The sequence below is a fragment of the Lynx canadensis genome, chromosome C1 (assembly GCF_007474595.2).
Source record: "Lynx canadensis isolate LIC74 chromosome C1, mLynCan4.pri.v2, whole genome shotgun sequence".
Classification (NCBI taxonomy): Eukaryota; Metazoa; Chordata; class Mammalia; order Carnivora; family Felidae; genus Lynx; species Lynx canadensis.
The window spans coordinates 72,278,371-72,302,284 of record NC_044310.1 but is presented as its reverse complement, the minus strand read 5'-3'; the positions used below and the strand labels follow the sequence as shown (position 1 = coordinate 72,302,284).

Below are 23,914 nucleotides of genomic sequence, written 5' to 3'. Positions count from 1 at the left end.
GTTGACTTCTTTTAGATCCCGTCTGTTTTTGTGTAATGCCTGAGTATATGTTCTGGTTAGTTTATATTAGTGACTTACAGTCCAGACATACAGAAAAGTGAACAAAAACAGACATGCTTCAAATATTTGAAAAGTATTCATATTTAATATACCAACTAGAGTTTTTGTTGAAGTAAATATGTGAACAAATGAGCAAACTTAGTAGACTATTTTAGGTTACATAATTAAGAGAGTTGCATGGAACTGTAGGAAGACGTTTCCAGACTTGTTAAATATCATGTCTATTATATATGGTGATTTATGGAATATCTTGCTAAATAATTTGATCTTTGTCATCTAATGCTAGTATACTAACAGGAGCCCACCACACACAGAGATTTTGAGGTTTTATATTTGGAATGTAAAATATGAAATTTGTATTATACCATCACATAATAGAGAAGTTGCCAAGACTCGGGAAATTGAAATGACCCACCCAAGGTCACAGCGTAAGTTACAAATAGAAGCAGGTTCAGTATTTTGACTCCAGTGTAGTTTTATTTTCTTATTAACCATGTTGTTTTCTCTCCAGCTTAATATGGGTTTAATTTTTAACTTATTCAAGGACTCCAGCAAGACTTAGCACTAAATGCATGCATAGTACAATGGGACAAGCACAAAGTACAGCTGATGCCCCTGAGAACTCTATTATCGGCTAATGTGGAAATGTGTATTTTTTCTTAATTAAGTGAATGTATAGCAAGTGTAATATCATGGGGGAGGAGGGCAAAACCAAAGAAATAAACAAGCCCAACCCAACCATTTTCCAGAAAGCTTGGATTTATTAGACATTCATTTCATACAGTGATGGAGTTTGGCTCTTTAACTGAGTGTGTCAATTAAGCTTGATGTCTTCTCTGTGTTCCCACTTCAAAGATGAGAAAAACAGTTAAAATGAAAAAAAGGAGAGGAGGAAACCTTTCCACTTAACCTATCATAGCAGATATTTTTAAGTTCTTTTTTCTCTTCTTTCTCTCTTGGGACAACCAACTAAAAGTACCCTTATTTTACTTTCCTTTTCTCAAGTGTTAAAAGAATTAGGTCCATAGGGAAGAATTGAATTCCTCATTCATTGGGAGATGTTACTGTTTCTCCTTTCCTTTTTAAAAATGTTTACTAATTGTCAATTTCATGTAAGAAATAGATAAAAGGTGAAAACTTGTTGCTTGTTCAGATGTTTACTTAGTAATTAATCCTAAAAGGTACAATATATATGGGATATAATAAATTTACAAGTATAGCATTAAGAGTACAGAATCCAGCCCTCTTTAGGGATGATGGAAACTTCACGGAGCAGATGTTATTCAAATTAGGCTTTGATGATACTTAGGATTCTGACAGGTGAAGACTGAGAGGGCATTTCAGACACTTACAAGGTCTCTCCAGGGAATACAGTATAATGCGATATGGCTGGAGCTTCAGGGAAGGGTGGGGGGTGGTGGTTAGGAATAATGGAATCCATATTGCTATGGATATGGATATCCATATGTTCTTCCTTAGTTGGCTGTTAGTTTGGGGCATAATTAGAAAAAGAGAAAGAAAATCTCTATTTCAGTCATCAATCTCTACCTCTCTATTAGTCATCAGTTTTAATACATAGGTACACTTACATAATGTATGGCTCAACTGATTTGTCATAATCTCCTAAGATCACCTGGCTAAGGGATGTTTGATGTGTTCAGGTTTTCCTGCCTTACACCAGGAATGGACTTGTTAGCATGTCTAGAAAGAACTTTATTTTTCATTTTTCTCCCCTGAGGTCATTGGGGAAGTCTATGAGTTGGCTGAATTGCTAAATGAATAGTGTCGGTTGCTGTACTCTTCATTAGTTAGCTTGCTCTGAACGAAAAAGTGCCCGTTGGGTTGTTTCTAAACTCTAAGTGAGCCAGATTACCTTGGGAAGTACAGCTGATGCCCCTGAGTGTTTCCTTTCACATTCCATTTTCTGCTAAGACAGCATAATTCTGATGTACTCTCCTTCGGTGATTATAATCCTTACTTTTTAGTCTCACTGATATATATCCTGTCAGTTATTTTGTTGAAATATAAATTTGAAAGGGAAAGAGCTTCTTTCTACTCAAAGTCTAGATCACACTGGGATCTATCCTGGAGAACCTAGAGATAGCATTTTTATCTCACACAGAGGTCCTCAACTTGTTTGCACAGTAGAACCAGGTGGGGAGTGTTTAAAGATCTCTGTACCACACACAAATTAAAATCAGAATCTGTGGGACAGGGGGTAGGGAGGGCAGGACATGAGTATTAATTTTTAAAACTCCCCAGCTGATTCCACTGTGCGGTGAAGATAAAAAACAGATCCCAAACAGGCTTTTCATCATCTCTTGAGCATCATCTGTTCCAGAACAGTGGTCCTCAGAGTGTAAACCCCAGACATACAGCACCAGCATTGCCTAGGAACTCTTTATAAATGCAAATTCTCACCCCCCACCCCAGACCTAGTGAGTCAGAAGCTCTCTGGGTGGGGCCCAGCAATCTTTAACAAGCCCTTCAGGTGATTCTGATGCATAGCAAAGTTTGAAACCACTGATCTAGAGCAGGAGAAAAGTATAAAACAAAACACAAGGGTTGGATAACCTAATGTTGTGTCATAAAATTAGATATATGTGATTTTAACAAAATATTTGTGTTTTAAGTACAATGTAACTATAAATAGAAAATGTTCTAAATTCTTTTTTTCTCAGAGTTTGGTATATGCACAATCTATATTAGAATCTCCTACTTAAAAATGTATCCAAACTGAGGATTCACTCCAAATTTATGATTCATAATCTCTCAGACAAGCCCAGAATTTACATTTTTCACAAGTTCCTCAGGGGGTTCTTTTAGCAAACTAACCATTGTTTTACATGGATGACACCATACATAAGAGTCTGTTATACGCTTCATTAAAATGTTATGGTTCAGCCATTTGCCCATATGAGTTGAGATTTCTGTAATTATTCAGTTAATTAGTTTATAGAGTTGGCGACAGTTTTAAGTATTCTATCAAAACTGTCTTATCAAAGCTGTGCTCTGTACTGAGCATGACCGTAGACTGCACATTTTTCACTTACTAAGATATGGTTAAGACCATTTTAATACAAATGATAGTTCCATTATACCAAAGAGAATAGTATAATTGTATATTGTTGGCCCACTTTGTAAAAGATTATCTTTGTTATGTTAGCATGCTCCTTATATGAGTTGATAAAGATAAAAACATTTATTATTGGTAATAAATAGGAAATGTGCCAACTGCTCTTAGTATACGAGGAACTTTTAAGAAAAAATGATTTTCAGATGGCTTTGTAATCACTCCTTACAGAACTACATTTTGCACAAATGTCATTTGAGGAGTCCCTGGTTTAGAATAGAAAACAGAATCGGGTAATAAAATACTGTTTTCAGCAAGCTTATCATTCCTTTTTGAATTTATCTCTGTGAATTTCACTTGGGTGGTAGATATAGCCAATTATGAAGACTCCTTAACAAAATCTATCAAAAGTTTGGTTATACTAAAAAAGAAATCACAAAATATTTTTTCTTAGCTATCGATATGAATGAACATTTTGATCTGCCGTGATTGAGTACAATGCTCAAAATTACTGCAAATCAGTGTTTGATGTTGACATCTACAGGCCATTGCTGTTTTCTGAACTGAATGGAGTATCATGAATTTAGTGCAAGTGACATTCAAATGGCTTCAATATGATAATCAAAAGGATTTTGCATATAAACATTTATTTAAACATATCACTGTTGGGGCACATGGGTGGCTCAGTGGATTGAGCATGCAGCTCTTGATTTCAGCTCAGGTCTTGATCTCATGGTCATGAGATCTATCCCTGCTTCCAGCTCTGCACTGGGTGTGGAGCCTACTTGAGATATCCTCTCTCTCTCTCTCTCTTTCTCTCTCTCTTTCTCTTTCTCTTTCTCTTTCTCTTTCTCTTTCTCTCTCCCTCTCTCCCCCCTCTCTCTTTCCCTCCCTCTGCCCCACCTCTGCTCATCCTCTGCTCTTTCTCTCATTCTCAAAAATAAATTACTTTTTCCATCAATTTGTAAACACTGTGGTTAAGTGACTATAAGTTATGTGGCTTTGTGTAAACATATTACTTTGTATAAAGTTGCATGTATGATAATTTGACATAATATGTGATAATAATAATTAATAATATCATTTATACTTGTTCACATTTATGGAGTGCTTCCTGTGTGCCAGGTACTGTTTTGTGTGCTTTACATGAAAATTTTTAATTTACAAAAACCTTATGAGATAGATCTAACAGATGAAGAAACACCAGGGCAATAGACAGTACTCCTGAGTCATACAGTAAGTGGCAAAGGTGGAATTAAATTTGGAGCCCTTGCTCTTAACCAATATGACTATTAAAATACTGTGTTAATTAAAATAATAGCTTACTTCTTAATCATGCACTAGAGTTCATTTTGGATTTTATATGATTTATAGGTTGTAAATATCCTCTAAAATCCACCCCCTTTGTTTTTAGGAAACTGATTCTTCATTTTATTGTGCTATGTGTGGCAGACAGTGCTGTTCATGCACAAGAACAAGGTAAGAAAGCTACCTTGCTACGTATTTGCTTATATAAAAATTCTGCTTCCAAACAGCAAAGTATATGACTGTAAAATCGTCATAACCTTAACTTCAACATGCAATAATAAAAAATTCTACCCAGTACAATGAGAATGTAAGGGTGAAGAAACCAATTTTGGGGGGAAATATGACCTTTAAGAAATTACTCAGATCTTCCATCTGTGAAATTGCTTACATTTTTAAGCAAACTCTCTATAAAAGGGAAGTTGTGTACAGTGAAAAGGCTTTGCTTGTGACTTCATTTTAAGTGGGAGTTCTTGGGGGTGGTAAGCTGTGACTGAATTACCTTTGCACTTCTTGAAACAACACAAGCATATACCAAATGTTCCATCTAGATTTACATCATTAAGAAACAAAATAAAATTTGCATACCAGTGGGTTTGGGATTTGATTTAAATGGAGAGGTTTAGAAAATAATTCAATGTTTTCTTTTTGCTTGCTAGCTAGTTGTTCTGGTAGTATGGTGATAGAGTTTCAGGAATCTGTGTATACTCTATTTATTAAGCAACATTTTAAAAAGTATCTTGTATTTGACACATAATATCTTAATTGCCAGTGATTGAAATTTAAGTAAGATAGTGTCTCTGGCCTCAAAGTGTAAAAACAAGTGTCTTGTCAAAGGTTAAAAACTAAAACACCAAAGTCAAAGAGAAAAACTATGAAACTATGCTGGATCTACAGACATACTACAGACATCACCATGTCCCCATTATTATTATCATTATTTTTTTACTCCTCTGTCTTACATTAGCAGGGCTGCCAAATTATTCATTCTTACAAAACCAATGTTTCAATTCAGTGACCAATTCAACAAGCCACTTGGCAATTTGTTCAGTCAACTAAATATCAGTAAGAAAGAGACAAGAAAGGGAAATATGTATAGGTAGCAAGAGGTTGCACAAAGGAAGGGGTGCTACTGTATCTGATTGACCAAAGTGATAAGTAGGTAAGTATTCTCGGCCAAGTAGCATGTAGATGAATTAAAATGTATCTTGGAAGGCATTTTCTAATTCTGTTTTATGGGGAAATGGTTAAAATAGGTCACATGTCACATATAACTTCATGAAATGCTATTCTTACCGAGTCATTTCTGTTACTTTATTTTGCTTTAATTAACCATGAAGAGGAAAGAAACTATATCTTCTGGTTCATTGTTATTACTTAAACCTTCTGAGAACTTATCGTGTACCAATCCCATGCTTGTAGAATATATATTCACCCCTATCTCATCACAGTGTTTTTTGTAATTATGCCCGTGATAGAATTGCTGGAAATAAGGTTAAGAAGAATAAGTAACGACTCCAAGGGTTACAGGATAATAAATGGAAGAACTAAGATTTGAACTCAAGTATTTTGATTGTGAAGTCTACAAATTCTTTACAAGTAAGCCTCCTGGACCACAGAGAAGATCAGAAAGAAAGAAAATTGCCATTATTAGTTACATATATATTTTGCTGGCACTTATATACATTATTCTAATCTTCATAATGAACCTGCAGGATAGAGATTATAGATAAAGAAACTAAGACTCAAAGAAGGAGCTTGCTCAGGCTCATGCAGTAGTACTTGAATCTAGGCTATCTCTGACAACAACAAAAAACTCTTTTTTCACTACACATCTTCTTGCTTCATAATTGCCATCTGCTGGAGTCATGAGTTTAATACTTTACAAAAGGTAGCATTATCAAGATATTAAAAACCAAGGCAAAGAAAGATATAAGGAAAACTGAATATTTTTGAATAGATTTTTAAAAAAAATTCGGAAGCAATGAAGGAAATAATATCTTTCAACCTTAAGATTTCATTTATAGAATACAAAATAATGCTCCTTTATTTCAGGGTGTACTTCACAATTTTTAGTCTCTCTATAACCATAACATTTTATTGTGAGTTCTTAATAAAAAGAAAAATCTTGTTAAAACCTCTTTAACATCCAAAAATTGGATACTTCTGAGTTAAAAAAAAATGAAATGAAAACAGTAGTGTGTTATCAGAAACTTAGAAGTACTTTTTTCCTAAAATAGATTTTTTGTTAAATTGGCATGACACAATAATGTAACATTTAATCAGGAGTTGTCACTATCACTAATTCTTCTCAGATACTCCAAAAGAATTTTAAACCTTCTTTGAAAAAGATTTTCCAAAAAAATACCAAATATTCCAACCATTTGATTTGGGTGGGGGATGATACCTTCTAGGAGCTAAAATTCTCCTGTTCTTGTGTGGATTGGTAATTCTCTAAACTTCCTGTAGAGTTAATGCCTTGCATCTGTGTTAAATCCAGTGTCCTAGAACTCGTGTTTCATTTTCATCATCCATTTCCTTAGTTGAATGGAGTGTATCATCCAGTGGCCTCCTGAAAATGTGTACATTACATTTCCAAAAATGTGTTTATTTCACACATGAGCATGAGGGTAATCTGGGTGGGTACAGAATTTTAGGCTGTAAATAGTTTTCTCTGTTTTAAAGACATTGCCTTCTGCCTTGCAGTTCAAGAAATCTTTTATACTAATTCTTTATAGGTGACCATTTTATTTTCTTTCTTAAATATTTCAGATCATCTGTTTATCTTTGATGTTTTGAAATTTTACAATAATGTGCCTTGGTACAGGTCTTTTTTCAACTTAATGTGCTGGGCATTCAGTAGGCCCTTTCAATGTAGAAACATCTTTCATTTTCTGGGAATACTCTTGTGTTAGTGTTTTCTTTCTATTTATTTTATTAGAGAATTGAGTGGGATGTTTTTGTCATTAATATATAACAAAACAACAACAAACCAAAATTATACTGAAAGCTTAAAAAGGAGGTAATTTAAAGAGTAAATTTAGCATGCAGGGATATACTTAGCAAGGATCTGAAAGAATGGGATTTAAAAAAACACACACATTCATCTTGATATGGCAAGAAACTTAAGAAAGGTAAAAAAAAAAAATTGAGATTGAAGAATGCCATGGAGTGAGCAGATATCATCGAAGGAAAAATATGTGAGGGGGCATTGCACCAACAGCAAGTTTAAGGGTCCTCAAGATGACTTTCAGTCTCCATAATGCTCTAGAAGACTCATAGAACCAAGTGAAATCTGTTATACTCACTGTTATGGTTTATTGCACCAGGGATATAGATTAAAATCAACCCAGGGAAGTGACACTTGAGTTAGGGTCTAGGAAAGTCCTACATATGGAGCTTCCAGTTTGTCTTCTCTCAGTGGAGTCAGTGTCAACTTTCCCAGCAATGACATGTGACAATATGCCCAGGATATTGCCAACCAGTGAAACTCACCTGAGCCCTTATGTCCAGAGTCTTTATTGGGGCACCGTCATGTAGACGTGGTGGACTGCCCATGTAGCTGACCTCAGTCTCCAGGCCCTCTTGAGCCACATGACCAAAGCTCTTACTATAAATCACATTATGGGACTATCTTATGTGGTCCACAACCCTCAGATAAACAAAAATATTTTTATCAGACAAGATATTCAAGAGCTTAAGAGAGTACACCCTAGGAGCGAAGAACAAACATGCCTGTTCTTTGGGCAAGGTTAAATTTTTTACTACACAAGTAGCCTATAGGCTTTGGGTGCCATAGTGGAAAGGGTGGGAGGACTTGAAAAAGTGAAATCAAGATGGGGGTCCCAATGATTCACTTGTATAACTTGACAGTTTGCAATAAAACCACCATACCACTCACAGTTATAAGGATATTCTTAAATGTGCCAATCTACTCAACCTCATCAACTGTGTCACAGACTCACCATTTCATATGAATACCAGTGAGAAACTTATTTTAAAATGAAGTCCTAAAACATTAACAAAAGAAGGGGTGTGCCTGGACGGCTCAGTCGGGTAAGCATCAGACTTTGGCTCAGGTCATGATCTCGCAGTTCATGAGTTTGAGCCCCACATTGGGCTCTGAGCTTCCAGCTTAGAGCCTAGAGCCTGTTTCAGATTCTGTGTTTCCCTCTCTCTCTGCCCCTCCCCTGCTGTCTCAAAACTAAACAAACATTAAAAAAAATGAAGCCATAATCCTTTAATGAAAGATTGAGGAGATAGAGAATGGTAAAAAGGTTTTTTTATACAGGATATCCACAAGGCTGAAAGACCATGGATACTTCATTCCTTGTTTAATGATTCCCTTTTATTTATAGTATACTATCTTGCTGAGAGTGATCCTTTTTTCCTACATTCTAAACTTTCCTGTTTTGATCTTTTAGGTTTGATCACCTTTGACATGTAGCAGAAATTAAAAAAAAGAAAGCTTGTTAGGAAGGCATGAGATGCGAGACTAGAAATGCAGGCAGGGATTAGATCGCTAAGAGTCTGAGGGTTGAAGTAAGAAATTTGAGTTTTGTACTAAAAGCTGTGAGAACCACCGAGGTGTTATAGGAAGCAGTGTCATGAACTAAATGTTCATTTTGTTCTGTATTTTAGAAAGGTTTTTCTGGCAGCAGTGTGGATGACAGATTGGATAAGGGTGTCTTACAAGAGGCAGAGAAATCTATTAGGAGCCTAATATGATAATCTAAGAGTAAAGAGAGCTTAACTAAGGCTTGTATTGGACTTGATGACTAAATAGCTATAGAGAATGGGTGGAAAGGAAGTATCAATGGTGATTGCCAGGTTTCTGCGTTAGGTGGTTGATTGATTGATTGATTCATTCATTCAAACAATACTTTGGACCCACTTTGTTTTAGTCATTATTCTGTATGTTGGAATATAACAGTAAAACAAGATGAAGTACTACCCTCATGGACCATGTATACATATATAGTGTGATATATAATGTATATATATATATATAATTATATATATATAATGTATATATATATAATATATACATAATGTGTATATATATATATATAATTATTAATTATGTCTCCCTAAATTTTTAGTGCTGTGAAGAAAAAAATAAAGCATAGTAAGTAAGATGTTGGAGAATCACTGGGGCCAGATGGATGACTATTTTATCTTTTAGATATTATTGTCAGGGAAGACCTCTTTGAAGAGGTCACATCTGAGCCTAGATCTGAATGAACTAAAGGTTTGGAGCATTCTAAACAGAAAGAATAATAAGTGCAAATACCACGAATTCAAAATGAGGTTAGTGGTTTTAAGGAATAAGAAAAGACCAGTGTGGCTGGTACTAAGTAAGGTGGGATGAAATGAAAAGAGATGAGATCAAGAAAGGTAAGAAGGGAGCGGATGGCATAGGTTTCATAACACCATGGAAAGGGTTTGGATTGTATTTTTACTGCAACGGGAAGCCATTGGAGGATTTGGTTCAGGAGAGTGGCATGATATAATTCATGCTATAAAAATATTACTCTGGCTAGTGGTTTGATAGTGGGGCTCTTCAGTGAGAGAGGCACTAAAGTAAGAGGAACAGATTTGGGGGAAAATATGTTGAGTTAGAAGTGCTTGCAGGACATCTAATCTCTATTGCATAAATTCAGTAGGCAATTGGATATGCAAGTCCAGAAGAGAAGTTTGTGAGTCAGCATGTGTGGTTATTGAAATCATGTTTTGGATGAAGTCATTAGGCTTGGTGTTTACAGTAAAAAGAGTAAAGTGTTGTCTTGGTGACACCATGATTTATTCTCTGTCTGAGAATCAGTTCTGCTGTTAGAGGACATATGCATTCCTTAAAGTTGCCATGCTGAGAATTTGGGTCCAGAGGACTGTCTGCTTTCAAATTCTGCCTCTACATCCTACTTGGGTGACCTTGGGAAAGTTATTTAAATTCTCTGTGACCTAGTTTTTATAACTGTCAGAGTTAACAATAGTACCTACCTCATAGGGTTATTGTGAGAATTATGTGGCTTAATAAAGTTGTGAGACCAGTGCTTGGTATGTAGAATTAATAAATGCTGCTGTTATTTTTATTCCTTAAAAAAATGCAAAGCACAAGTGAAATAAGTCAGACTGAAAAAGACAAATACCATATGATTTCACTCATGTGGAATCTAAAAACAAAAAACAAATGAATAAACAAACGAAACTCAGAATCAGACTGATAAATATAGAGAACAAATTGATAGTTGCCAGAGGGAAGGGGGGTGAGGGGATGGGCAAAACGGATGAAGGGGAGTGGCAGGTATAGGCTTCTCGTTATGGAAAAGAAGTCATGGGGATGAAAGGCACAGCATAAGGAATATAATGGTATTGTAGCAGCATTGTATGGTGACAGATGGTACCTACACATATGGTGAGCACAGCATAACATGCAGACTTGTTGAATCATTATGTTGAACACTGGAGACTAATGGAACGTTGTGTGCCAACTATACTCAAATAAAAAAAATAAATTAAAATTTAAAAAAATTCTTAATGAAAAAAATGCAAAGCACTTAATAAAGTGCCTGGTTGGTAATCAATATTCTTTAAAAAGTAACTGATTTCCTGTATGACACAAACTGGATTGATTATGCGGTTAGGGCCACTCATGAAACAAGTAATTTATTATAGACAAGTAAGTTTTTTGTTTATTTGTTTGTTTTGCTATATTCACTGGTACCAATTATCTAAATTTAACCTCCAAATTGCAATTTGGTGGTATCAAGGGCCAGACCTAAATTAACAATGAAGAGTCTGTTCTCTGACAGAAGTCTTTCTCCTATTCTCCCCACCCCCTCTCATCTGTGCCTTTTATCCTTAAGAGTCCTCTGTTCTCCCATCAATATCTGCTCAAAGCATTTGTTAAACATATTCACACTAAGATTTGAAAGTGAAAAACTGGATTAACATTTAGAAATGCACTCAGATACCAACTCTGGTGGCCACTTACAGAATATTCCCCACTGTGAGATACTGTGGGGATAATGATTAATTCCTGAGGCTTGCCAAAGGGAATGTGAGGTGATGTGGAGAACACATTGCCTGTAAGGCAGTGTGATGAGGCAAAGATTAGAGACTTTGAAGCTACACTGACTGGACTCATATCCATTTCTACTATTTATCAGCTGTGTGATGTTGACCAGGTTATTTAATCTTTCTGGGCCTCAGATTCTTCATCTGTGAAATAGGTATGTACTTAAAGTGTATAAACTTGAAACCATGAGATATTATCTTCTTCCATTTCTAGATATCATAAAAAAATTAATGAAATAATAACCTTGAGAACTCCATTTTCAGCAAAACTAGGGGACTGATAATATTTGCAAACTCAAAATATGCTGACAAAAGCATATAAGTGCCAGCATAACCACACTTCCTAAAGATGAGGAGCATACCCTGAAATATTTCACCTTTAGCCCTTGTACGAAACAAGTGCTACAGGAACTGGGGTGGACAGAAGCTGCCCGGGGTCAAGAAGCACACATGGTAGCTAAATGGCCAGTGGGGACAGATCCCAAAACATGCACAAATCTACTTCCTAAGGTGAAGGATTCATTCTGAAGCATATACCAATGAGAATGGATAGAGAGGAGGGAGAGTAAAGTGTTGCCAGCTAGGCTGGCTATAGAAGTTCTGCTAGAAGGTTCAGAGAAAAAGGCTAGGTATATCAAAAAGCCATTTGAGAAGGAAACTCTGGTAATGCTGAAAGAGCCCTTTGGGTTTTGAGATTTGGAAGGCATGGCCCTCTGTCTTCTCCCCAGCATCCTTCTATAAATTGTTGGGCTATGAAATAGTAAGTAACTAAAAGTAACTATAACAGACTAAATAGAAGGGTGCAATAAGGAAGATGTAGGAGAAAGGAGCAAAATGAGAATGTACACATAAAAAAAATCACCTCTATGAAGGAAGATCATAAAACAGAAATATAAGAACTCAGGAGAAGGAAGAGATGGCAAGACATTAAAAGGATATGAATTGTGAGCTTGTAGAACTCAGAAAAAGATGTCGTAGGAAAACAATTTTATAAATCAAGATGAAATTGGAAGGAGCACAAAGAGAGATTAGACATTATAGGAAACATGGTAAAGACAGAAGTGAGAAAATCAAACAGAACTGAAGATAAAGAACATATTTTAAGAGATTACAAAGAATAACAGACACAGAAGACAGCAGTGGAGATTAAACATTATTATAATAGGAATTTTTGAAGAAGAAAACCAAAACTATAAAATAGAATATTCAAGGATGTAATTCATGAAAACTTTGCTGAAGCAAGCACCAACAACTAAACTTGAATCTAAACAACAAATGGGCATCTATATGCCTGGAAACATTTATCCAGAATGGTCAATATGAAGTCATATCCTAATAAAATCTGCACTTTACTTCAAAGATAAAGAACAGTTCTTTGGGGCATGTTGGTAAAAAAAAAAAAAAAATGAGTCATTTAGAAAGATAAAATTAGCCGACTTCAGACTTTTCTTTCCTAACATTCCACACCAATAGACAGTGGAATCATATCTCTAAGATATTCAAAGGAAGTATCAGCAAAGAATTTTATATCCAGTGAAACTTAAGATACGAGGCTACCAACAAACAATTCTAAAAAGTCAAATATCCAGGAAATTTTCCATGAACGCTTCTTGAGGAGACTAATAGAGGATAAACCTCATCAAAAAGGAAATAACTGAGATAACGATTACAAAGACTGGCTGTATAAGAAGAAAATTTGGGAACAGAACTGAATATAAATGCCATACAAATGTAGGAATGGTCCAATCACTGATAAATGGGAAGGGAAGAGGGAAAAAAGACAGGAAGTGTATTAAGTTTGCTGATGGGCTCATATGTAGAAGCTGGCTGGGAATTAATATTATCCAAAGCTGATAAATCAAATAAAAAGTACTATAAACATATTTAATAATAAAAAAGTCAATACTAGGAAGCTAATTCTGATAGTAAGAGAAAGGGAGGAAGGGAGAAAAAAGGAAAAGGAAACACTATCCATAGGAAAGAAATAATAGATATGTCTAAATAAAGAGGACTAGGGACATTGTGTATTTTTATCATTTTAAAGATAACAGAACAAAAATACAAATCTATCTAAAATATAATTCTTAAGCTATATCCCATAGATTTTGGTATGTAGTATTTTAATTTTTGTTATTTTTCTAAAAACTGTGTAATTTTTATTTGTATTTTCCCAATGACCCCAATGATTTAGGAGAAAATCTTTAAATTTTCCAGTTAAAGGTTTTGTTTTTTTTTTTTTCTGATTTTGTTATTAAAATCTAACTTGTTAGCATTGTGATTAGAGAATGGTGTCTAATTTGTACTTTCTGTTTTTAAAACTTAGCCTAATAAATTCTACTTAAACTAGGTCATAGAAAATAATGAATCAATAATATAGTTGATAAAGGTAGTACAATATGAGAAAAAACAGACCAGTCTTAACTTGTAAATATTGATGTAATGATTCTACATACGTTGTTCTTCAAGAATCCAGAAAGGTATCAAAAGAGTAACATATAACAAGTAGCTTTTATTTCAGGAATGGAAAAATGGTTTGATAACAAGAAACTTATGAATAGCAAATTCTCAGAGACGTTTGACTTTTTAAAAATCTCAGCTATTTGTTATAAAAACTCTAAATTAGAATTGAAGGAAAATATATGAAATATTAAACACACACACATGTATATATAATACAGGTTTCAAATAATATCCTTTCCAGTGATATTTCCTTTAATGGAATCAGAAATTTGAGGCAGTATATAGCAGGGGTTATTTCTTTGGGTAAGGAGAAGCCCTTGATATCATGCCACATAAATATGGTACTTCCTTTGTGTAAGGATAGCCTATTTGGCATATTATAATGATAACTTTCACAAAATATATGATTATATACACTTTAAGTGTCATGATTTTCAAAGGAGCAGTGTTTCTAACATAGATTACTTCTCAGATTGAGATATGCACCTTCTTAGAGACAGAAACCCTTGTGCAAGAATACTCAGAGTCACCGACTAAGCAGACAGTTGTTTCAGGAATATAAATTTTCAATGAAGATTGAGAATGGGGATAGTTAACTGATTTCACTGGTAATTCATGTTATATATTAAAACAAATATAGCCGTATTATAGAGAAAAATTAAAGTTTTTCCTAAATTATAATTGTAAAACATGAGAAGTCAAAGATTTTTTTTAATTTTTATGGGGCCTCTTTAAAATATTCCTCCAAATTCTTGGAGACACATATAATTCTAAACTGATGTTAGGAATGTTTTGGTGGAAAAGTTTAAGAGACACTGTCATACTGTTTTAGATACAAACATTTATAACATTTGAAACTATTATAAAACTATGACTGCTTTATAAATAAAATGATGGTTGTTATAACCATAAAATAAAACACCTGAGTATTTTATAAAGCTCTCTGGTGAGAAAACATTTTAATTGTATTACTAGATTATGCATGAGTGATATTTGCTATTATTTTTGCTATTTGTAGTAAACATGAATTATCGAATATCTACTAATTTCCTATAAAGGAAAAACTAAGATAATTCACATTTTTTTGGCTAATCTACAAAAGCTTTTTTCTTACTTATCACAGTTATGAATTCATATTCTTTGACATTTCTTGTTAGAAATGATTACATATATACAAAGTTACAGGTAGGAGATTTATAACACCCAAAATAATAATGATCCTGTGCCTGACTAAACTGTTCTATATCTCTAATACAGGATTCATCATTCTTCACAAATTGTATTTAATTTTATAAGACTATAGAAAGAAATGCGACATCTGATAAGATCCTGGTGGGGCAAATTCATTCATTTAGAAATTATAGAACTATTTGTAAGGCAAGAATAGTAGATATCCAATAATTAATTAGACACAGACTCTGTCTTCCAAGAGTTTACAATTGGATAGGGGAGATAAACAGTATACTATTAGTAACATTGCAATAAAAATAAACCAGAAAAAAGCCATTATTATATAAAGTTTATATTATGTACAACCTATATATAAAGTTTATGTTATATACGACCTATATTTCATATTATATAATAAATATTGGAAAGGGTCTAAAAATTGCTTTGATAAAAATTACCTTGGAGGACTGAGAAAATAACAGAAGCAAGAGAAACTTGGAAGGGAAAGAAAAAGTATGGTAATCATCAACAATAGGAATTTAAGTTTGCTTGTCCAGGAGATATCAGGGTGACTGAATACTTTATGTGTAGCACACCCTTACAGTATTAGGCACAGGGAGAACTCTTGCGTAACTTGTAAATTTCCAGAAGGCTATCAGGGAAAAAAAACCTGAAAAATTATAGTTTAAAAGATTATGTGAACTTAATTTGTACAGTGGTTTTCAAGTTATAAATTTCTTTTTGTAACTGTGTCCCCAGTTTCTCTTTAACTTAGAAGTCATAAAATTTTAAGTTCCAAATTAAAGAAGTAATATTCATTGGAGTAACAAATATGATTCCTTAACTGATTGAAAAAAATGAGAGAGCATTTACTAAATTTTAGGTTTAGGAATATAGGTTGTGTGTGTGTGTGTGTGTGTGTGTGTGTGTGTGTGTGTGTGTGTGCAGGTATGCACGCATTAGTATGTGCTTACGTGTGTGTGTGTTTCAAATTACTGAGTATGACATTTTACTCTTCCTCCCCATGTTTGTCATGAACTGGAAATTGATAGAGCATGCTTATTTTAGGGATTACTGTTGATACAGACAAGGAATATTTTCTCATACTCAAACATTCATATGAACACCTGAATGCATAAGAGTAAGATTCTTTCTCTTTCTCTTTCTCTCTCTCTTTTTAATTTCCAGGCATAGATATTCTTCATCAACTAGGCCTTGGAGACAAAGATGTAAGACACTCATCATCAGTGACTGCTGTACCATCATCATCTACACCATTACCTCAGGGGGTCCATTTAACAGAATCAGGTGTCATTTTAACAAATGATGCTTATATTGAGTCACCTCTCATGAAAATTTTACCGTTCAACTTAGAACAGCCATTTACAATATTAATTGGGTTACAGTCACATAGAGTAAACAATGCATTTCTCTTCAGCATTAGAAATAAAAATAGACTGCAATTAGGAGTGCAATTATTACCTAAAAAATTAGTAGTATACCTTGGAGGAAAGCAGTCTGTGTTTTTCAACTACAGTGTTCATGATGAGCGATGGCACTTCTTTGCCATTACTATTAGAAACCAAGTTGTTTCAATGTCTGTTGAGTGTGGAAAGAAATATTTTAGCAGAGAGACTCTTTTGGAAGTCCAGACTTTTGATTCTAACAGTGTGTTTACACTAGGAAGTATGAATAATAATTCTGTCCATTTTGAAGGAATAGTATGTCAGTTGGATATTATTCCTTCTGCAGAAGCATCTGCAAACTATTGTAGATATGTGAAACATCGTTGTCACCCTGAGACAAACCATCTTCATACAACCATCGTACCAGCTGAGATACTGGAAAACTCTCCCTTGCCCAAACAATTTGGTGAAAAAGTGCTGTCTGAGGACACATTTACCAAAGGCAAAAACATTCCAAATATCATAAATAATGATTCTGCAACAGTCCATAAGCAACAAGAACACCAAATATCAAAATCTCAATTCATTTCTCTTCATTCAAGGAATGTTTCTGCTGTGGATCTTGTAAACCATGGGATTCAAGACAAAGAAATGATCACTGAGGAACATACTCAGACAAATTTAAGTCTGTCAATGACCCATCACCTCAAAAAGGCGAAAACAAATAGCAAGGAGAAATTTAGTTCTTTTTCAAATGTATCCGACAATGTCACACAACATAATGATAAACTAACTGGTCTGTCACCATTTAAGAAGATATCATCTATTCTTCCACATATAAAACAAGAAACAATTACTAATCTCAAGAAGGCTATCACAGCAAATCTACACACTAATGAACTCATGGAACTGCAACAGATTTTAAACACAACCTTATACAGAGTGACAGATGAGCCATCTGTGGACAATCACCTTGACCTAAGGAAGGAAGGTGAAATTGATCCTGATGCTACCTATCCCATCGAAAATAGCTATGAGACTGACCTTTATGATTATTATTATTATTATGAGGATCTTAATACAATGCTCGAAATGGAGAATCTGAGAGGGCCAAAAGGGGACACTGGACCTCCCGTAAGTTGTTGTTGTTGTTTTTTAAATCTGTCTTAATGCATTAACTTATCAAAAATCACTAGACTGAAGAATACAGAATAGATCAGATCTGTTTCAGACATGTATCCTGGCTATAGTGATGAATTTACGGTTACTATAATGCATCCAGCCAGAATGCAGTGTTGGCTTAAATATTATATTTTCTGTTGTTTATATTGGCAGGATGAAAGGTTACTTAATTCTGATAAAGTGGTGAGTAAGCTATATGTTTTTCTTGTTCAGTTGAAATTCAACCAAGAATTCAACTGCTAAATTTGGATTAGCATTCTTTATAGAAAAACCATAGACTTACACACAGTCATAGTAAGAGAAGGATATAAAAGTTATAGTACACTAAAGAAAAACATGTTAAATACATCAATTAAATTAATTGATAATCATTAAACACTTCTTTCAGCAAAATAATATCAAATGAACTAAAATAGAGAGTAAAATTTACTTTAGAGATAATTTTGTAGTGAATCACTGCCTGGTAAAAAACAAAACCTTACATTATTGTTCTAAATGTAACATATTTCATTACATCTTTAATGGTATAGTTAATTTACATTTACAGATTAATAAAAGCTCCATCTACCTAATACAAAAAGTAACTAAGAGCTCATCGGCCTATTCAATGAAAAAAACAAGCAAACAGCCAAATCACTTATTTGATAATGTATAAACAAAACTATACGATAATAGATTGATGTTTTTAGCTCTGAAATTCTTTCGTTGTGTAGGTGCAATTACAGATGAGCATTTGAAAAATTTATAAATCATTTAAAACCCATTTTAAGCTATTTAAAATTACATTGGGGGGAGCTGGGTGGCTCGGTTGGTTAAGTGTCTGATTTCAGCTCAAGTTATGATCTCCTGGTCTGTGAGTTCGAGCCCTATGTCAGGCTCTGTGCTGACACCTTAGACCCTGGAGTCTGCTTGGGATTCTGTGTCTCCTTTCTCTGCCCCTGCCCCACTCACACTCTGTTTCTCTCTGTGTCTCAAAAATGAATAAACATTAAAAAAATCACATTAGAAACATTATGTTTTTGCCTTTTATGTTTGTATATGTTAAGTAATCAACTTTTATGTGTTTAGAAAATAATATTTTTAATCACAAGCAGACTAAAATATATATTAAAGTATTTCTTTATTTTATGAAAATAAAATTTGAGTCATTATTTTAGTTCAGAAGCCATTGGATGGGAGAAGATGATGTCACTTGCTTAGCTTATGTTTCCTTTGTGGTTCTTGCTTGAAATGACTTGATAGGTATTGAACAACTCTTAGAGTGAATGTTTAAATGTCTTAAAATAAAGTATGAATAACATATTATTATAGAGAAATTCTTTTCAGTGATAGCAACTAATTATCAACATATTAGTAATAAAATTGAGCCACTGGGAAGGTCATATTAAGCAAATAGTTATGGAAGCCATTTACTTTCTTCAGTATGATGAGATGAGCATAAATCTCTTCTATAAATCCCAAACTAGTCATTTCAATATTGGTGGATGAAGCAGTAATATTTAACAAATATTTACTTAGTTTCTGTTATGGGAAAAGCAGGAACACAAAGTATGGATAACACAGTCACTGCTCAGAAAGAGCTTACAAACTAAGTGCATAAGGTACAAATGTTCAAAAGCAAGAGAAGTGCTTTCTGAGGTGATCCCTATGAAAGATCGCTTAAGGCTGAGCTGTTTGGAATAGCTTGGAATAGTTTGGAATAATTCGGAATTGTCTTGTGGACAAATTAGTTATAATGTAGGCCTCAAAGAATGGATATATTTTGATAGGTGAAAGGAACGAACCTATTTTTTTAATAGGAAAAGCAGCATAATAGCTATCATTTACTGAGTTTTTACTTTGTGACAGATGCTTGACCATGCCCTTTAAATTCATTATCTTAAAATAACTTGGTGAGGTTGGAATTATTATCCCCATTTTTTCAGGTGAAGAAACTGAAACCCAGAAAAGTCAATTTACTTGCTCATAACCACATTGCTAATAAATGACAGAGCCAGGATTCACGTTTTTGCCTCTAAAGCTTAAACTCTCTCATGATGTTAGACTGAATATTGTTGGACAAAGATAAGACCCAAGATAGATGTTGTCAGATTGTAGAGAGTCTTGATTGTCAAACTGATAGTTCTTACTTTATCTCATTCTCATGGGGAATTTTGTAGGTTTCTAAGCAGAGATATTAATGGAGAAGTCAGTCTATTAGTAGTGCCCAGCACAGACAGAAAGTTCCCACTATCATCTTGATGTTACATAACTAAGACATTAAGAAAATGTGAAAATGCAAAGGAAAGGTAGAATTCAGGAGATATTTTGAAGAAATATATGGGAAATTAATTGGACCTAGGGACAAAACAAAAAGGAAGAGAAAGATGACTTTAAAGTTTTAAGTCTGTGGACTGGGAGAATGGTAATACCATTACTAAAATTAGTAACTAAGAGAGGAAGTCGATTTTAGGAGAGGAAGTTAAGTTAAAACATTTCAGTTAAAACTATTGAAAATTCAGTCAGCCTTTGGAAAAGTTGAAGAAGCTGAAATGAAAAAGAGAGGTCATGATAAGAATGTAGATTCAGGAGTCTTCCTATCAATATTATAGCTGAAGGTGTAGGGTTGGATAATTTTCAAAGAAAGGAGTTTTGCATAGAGTCAAGAGTCAAATCATGGGGAATGTTCGCTTTGGGATTATTGAAGAAAAAAAGCAGAAGTGTGAATGAACAGTCAGATGGGAGAGAAGTATATAGTGCACTATCACAGAAGCCCAAGAAGAGAGTTTTGAGAAAAAATTGATCAGCAGTGCCAAAAGCTACATAGAAGTCAAAAAGGATGAGGACTGAGAAAAAGTGGAAGAAATGCATTAGCTCTTCTGATGGGAAAGTCAACTTTGTGAGTCCAACTTCAGCATAATGTAGAAGACTAAAGGTAGATTTTTTAGGAAGCTAATGAAAGTGTGAATGATGAAGAAATAATGAACTTTGTAGGGATTGTTGCACCACTTCTTGAAGTAGATGTTACCATGTGAAATCTCAGGCCAGCCTGATTTTTCCTACCTGTAGGTGACCATTTCTTCTTTCATATGCCCGTACAGTTCTTTCATCATCTCTGAAGTTTATTAAACCTATATCAGTCTGTATCAGTTTTTTTTCTGGTATGCCTTTGATATGAAGGTTATTTTTATTTGATTATAGAAACATCTCCCCTTATATCCTCAAACATTTTTCTTTTCCATTTTTCCACGTTCTTCTTCAGGATGTCCTTTGTGATGATAGACATTATCTATCATTTTCTCTACAAGCATGTATGTGTGATTGCATTTTCTATTTTGTTTCATGTGAATTCAGTTATTCTACACTCACATTCCTTCATTGATTTTTAAATTGTATTTAATCAGTTTTTATGGTATCAGACATGGCTTTCATCTATAATGGTTTCTTTTTTCTCTTTCATGTATTTCTTAAACTCTTCTGGTTCACATTTCATTACCTTCATTGTTATTTTTATTTCTTATAACTCTTCTTTGACCTCTCTTTTTATAGAAACATGGCATCTTGAAATCCTTTGCATCTATAGTGAACTATATGACTGGACTTTTTCTCTGTTGCATGAAGTAATTCCTCTTCTGGTAAATAATTTTCATCTACTTTTAATTTATGTTTCTGTCCTCATACTTTCCCCTCCCCTCAATAAGTATGTAAAGGCCCCTGGCTGGTTTCTTTCTGGTTATTAGCCATTTTTAAAATAAAGGCAGCTCTGGGGCACCTGAGTGGCTCATTTAGTTAAACATCCGATTCTTGATTTCGGCTGGGGTTATGATTTCATGGTTCGTGAGTTTGAGCCCCACCTCTGGTTCCGTGCTGACAGCATGGAGCCTGCTCAGGATTCTTTCTCTCTCCTTCTTTCTCTGTCCCTCCCCTGCTCATGCTCTCTCTCTGAAAATAAATAAACTTAAAAAATAAATAAATAAATAAATAAATAAATAAATAAATAAATAAATAAATAAAATAAAGGCAACTCTAACTGAGGCACTATTTGTTTTAGAATAGCATAGGGAGAAGCAGAGGGAAGTAAGGTGGAGTGGTACACAGTGTCAACTTTAGGTTGCTGCCTTTAAACACTATCTTATTATATTTATTTTGTCCTCTATCCAGAGATGTATCTCCTCTTACTTTCATGTACAATTTGTTATGAAATCTTTTATTTCATAGGCCCTCTAAGAACTAATATGATGATTTATGCTCCTGTCTTTCACCCCCTGTCCCCACCAGACATCTTCTGAGGTTAGGAGGTTTGGTTGTAGATCATAACAATGATGGGTTCCTCCTCTTCAGTTCCACCTTTCTTACTCTTGGCTGTTTGAAGCTGGGTCTTCACTGGATCATTAATCATATCTACTGTGGCTTTCTCATTCCCTTAAGCCTCATCATTGTGTAATCAAAGGATTTTTGAGATGAACATTCAAGACTGATAGTTTTAGATATCTGTAGCCTGTTCAAGATTTGAAATCTGAGGAGGTTTTTCTTTCTGGTCATCTCTCAACATCTTTCCTTACCGCAAAGTTTCTCAGTATTTGGAAAATAATCTTCATATTTTGTGGCCTGTGGTTGTGGTCCTTTCCTTGTTTCATTGGAGATGATTTTTTTTTTCTTTCAGTGTTTTTGTTGTTCTCAGTGGGTTTTGAGGGATGGAGGGTAGTTTTAAAAATGTTTTCATTCTGCCATGTTTTATGTAAATTCTCTAGTGATCTTTTAAAAACACAAACCAGATCACCTCAGTTAGCTGCTTAAACTCTTCAGTGGCAGAAGAATAAAGCACTTAGAATAAATGAAAGACTTTTTATCATAACCTGTGCAGTGGTGTGTGATCTGGCCCCTGCTTACCTCTGCAGCCTCCTTTTGTGCCACTTTCTCTTACTCTCCCTGAGTTTTCTTTTTCTTCTTCAATAAGACTGTGCTTTTTGTTTGTTTTCCTTTATTCACACCCTCGTTCATTTTATTCCTATTTTCTGGAGTTTTACTTTCTCCTCTTTTCTAACTCTTACTCATCTTTTCAGTATGAGCACTTACTTCCTCATAGAAGCCTCCTCTGATCCCACAAATAAATTAGGTGCACTAGCTATGTTAATCTCTCTGTTGCTTGCTTGTTCTCTTCCTTCATATCACTAAGTAAAATGTATAAATATGTGCTTATCTGTTAACGTGTGTCTTTTTTCTAGGCTCGAAGCTGTCGGAGGGCTTGATGCTTACTAATGCTTATCGAATGAGTGAATGAATGAATGAGCGAATGAATTTTTAAAAGGAATTTTAGATGCAGGACTTCCAAGATTAATTGACCAGGCATTACTATCTTTTAGAAGTTTTGGTCTAGTGAATATATTTAAGGCAATTATATATTTGATAATATATAATAATTACCTTAGTAGGCTGGGTGGCTCAGTTGGTTGAGTACCTGACTCTTGATTTCGGCTCAGGTTGAGATCCCATGGTCATGGGATCAAGCCCCACGCTGAGCCCCACATCAGGCTCAGCTGGAGCCTGATTAAGATTTTCTGCCCTCTACCCACTCATGTACACTCTATCTAAAACAAACAAACAAAAAACCCCTAGTAATTATAATATTATAACTAACATTAATTGAGTGCTTACTGTGCACCATGTATACCTTTAAAAAATTCATTATTCTATAGTTTACTGGTTAACTACTATTTCTCAGCCATAGTGGTAGTTATTCTATATACAGTATCTTTAATGATCACAATAACTGAAAGGTAGATCTTTATCATCAATATTTTAAAGATGAGGAAACTAAGGCTTAGAAAGAGTAACTGACTTGTCCAAGGTCATTCAGCTAGTAAATCATTGAGGCCTGATTTGAACCTAGATTAGACAATTGCAAAACTGTTACCCTTTTCGTGGAATTATGCTCCTTTTTTTTTTAACTTTTTTTAAAGTTTATTCTTGAGAGTGAGCGTGTGTGAAAGGGGGAATGGCAGAGAGAGAGGGAGAAAGAATCTGAAGCAGGGCTCGATCACATGAACCACGAGATCATAACCTAAGCCAAAATCAAGATGGTCAACAACTGAGCCTAGGCATCCCTTTCTCTTAATAACCAATAACCTCAAAGTTAAAGTGCCATTTTTAGTACTTAACTTTATTTACAGAAAATCATTTATTTTCATCAAACAAGTCATGC

General features: G+C 34.4%; 1 protein-coding gene across 1 annotated transcript in view; it reads left to right on the top strand.

Moving 5' to 3' along the window:
- The first annotated feature begins 16,276 nt into the window (after positions 1-16,276).
- The window catches only part of COL24A1 (collagen type XXIV alpha 1 chain), a 385,490-nt gene continuing 377,852 nt past the window's right edge, over positions 16,277-23,914 (top strand). Inside the window, 2 exon segments of the mRNA XM_032594090.1 lie at positions 16,277-16,286; positions 16,334-17,685. Coding sequence (XP_032449981.1) covers positions 16,277-16,286; positions 16,334-17,685 — 1,362 coding nt within the window.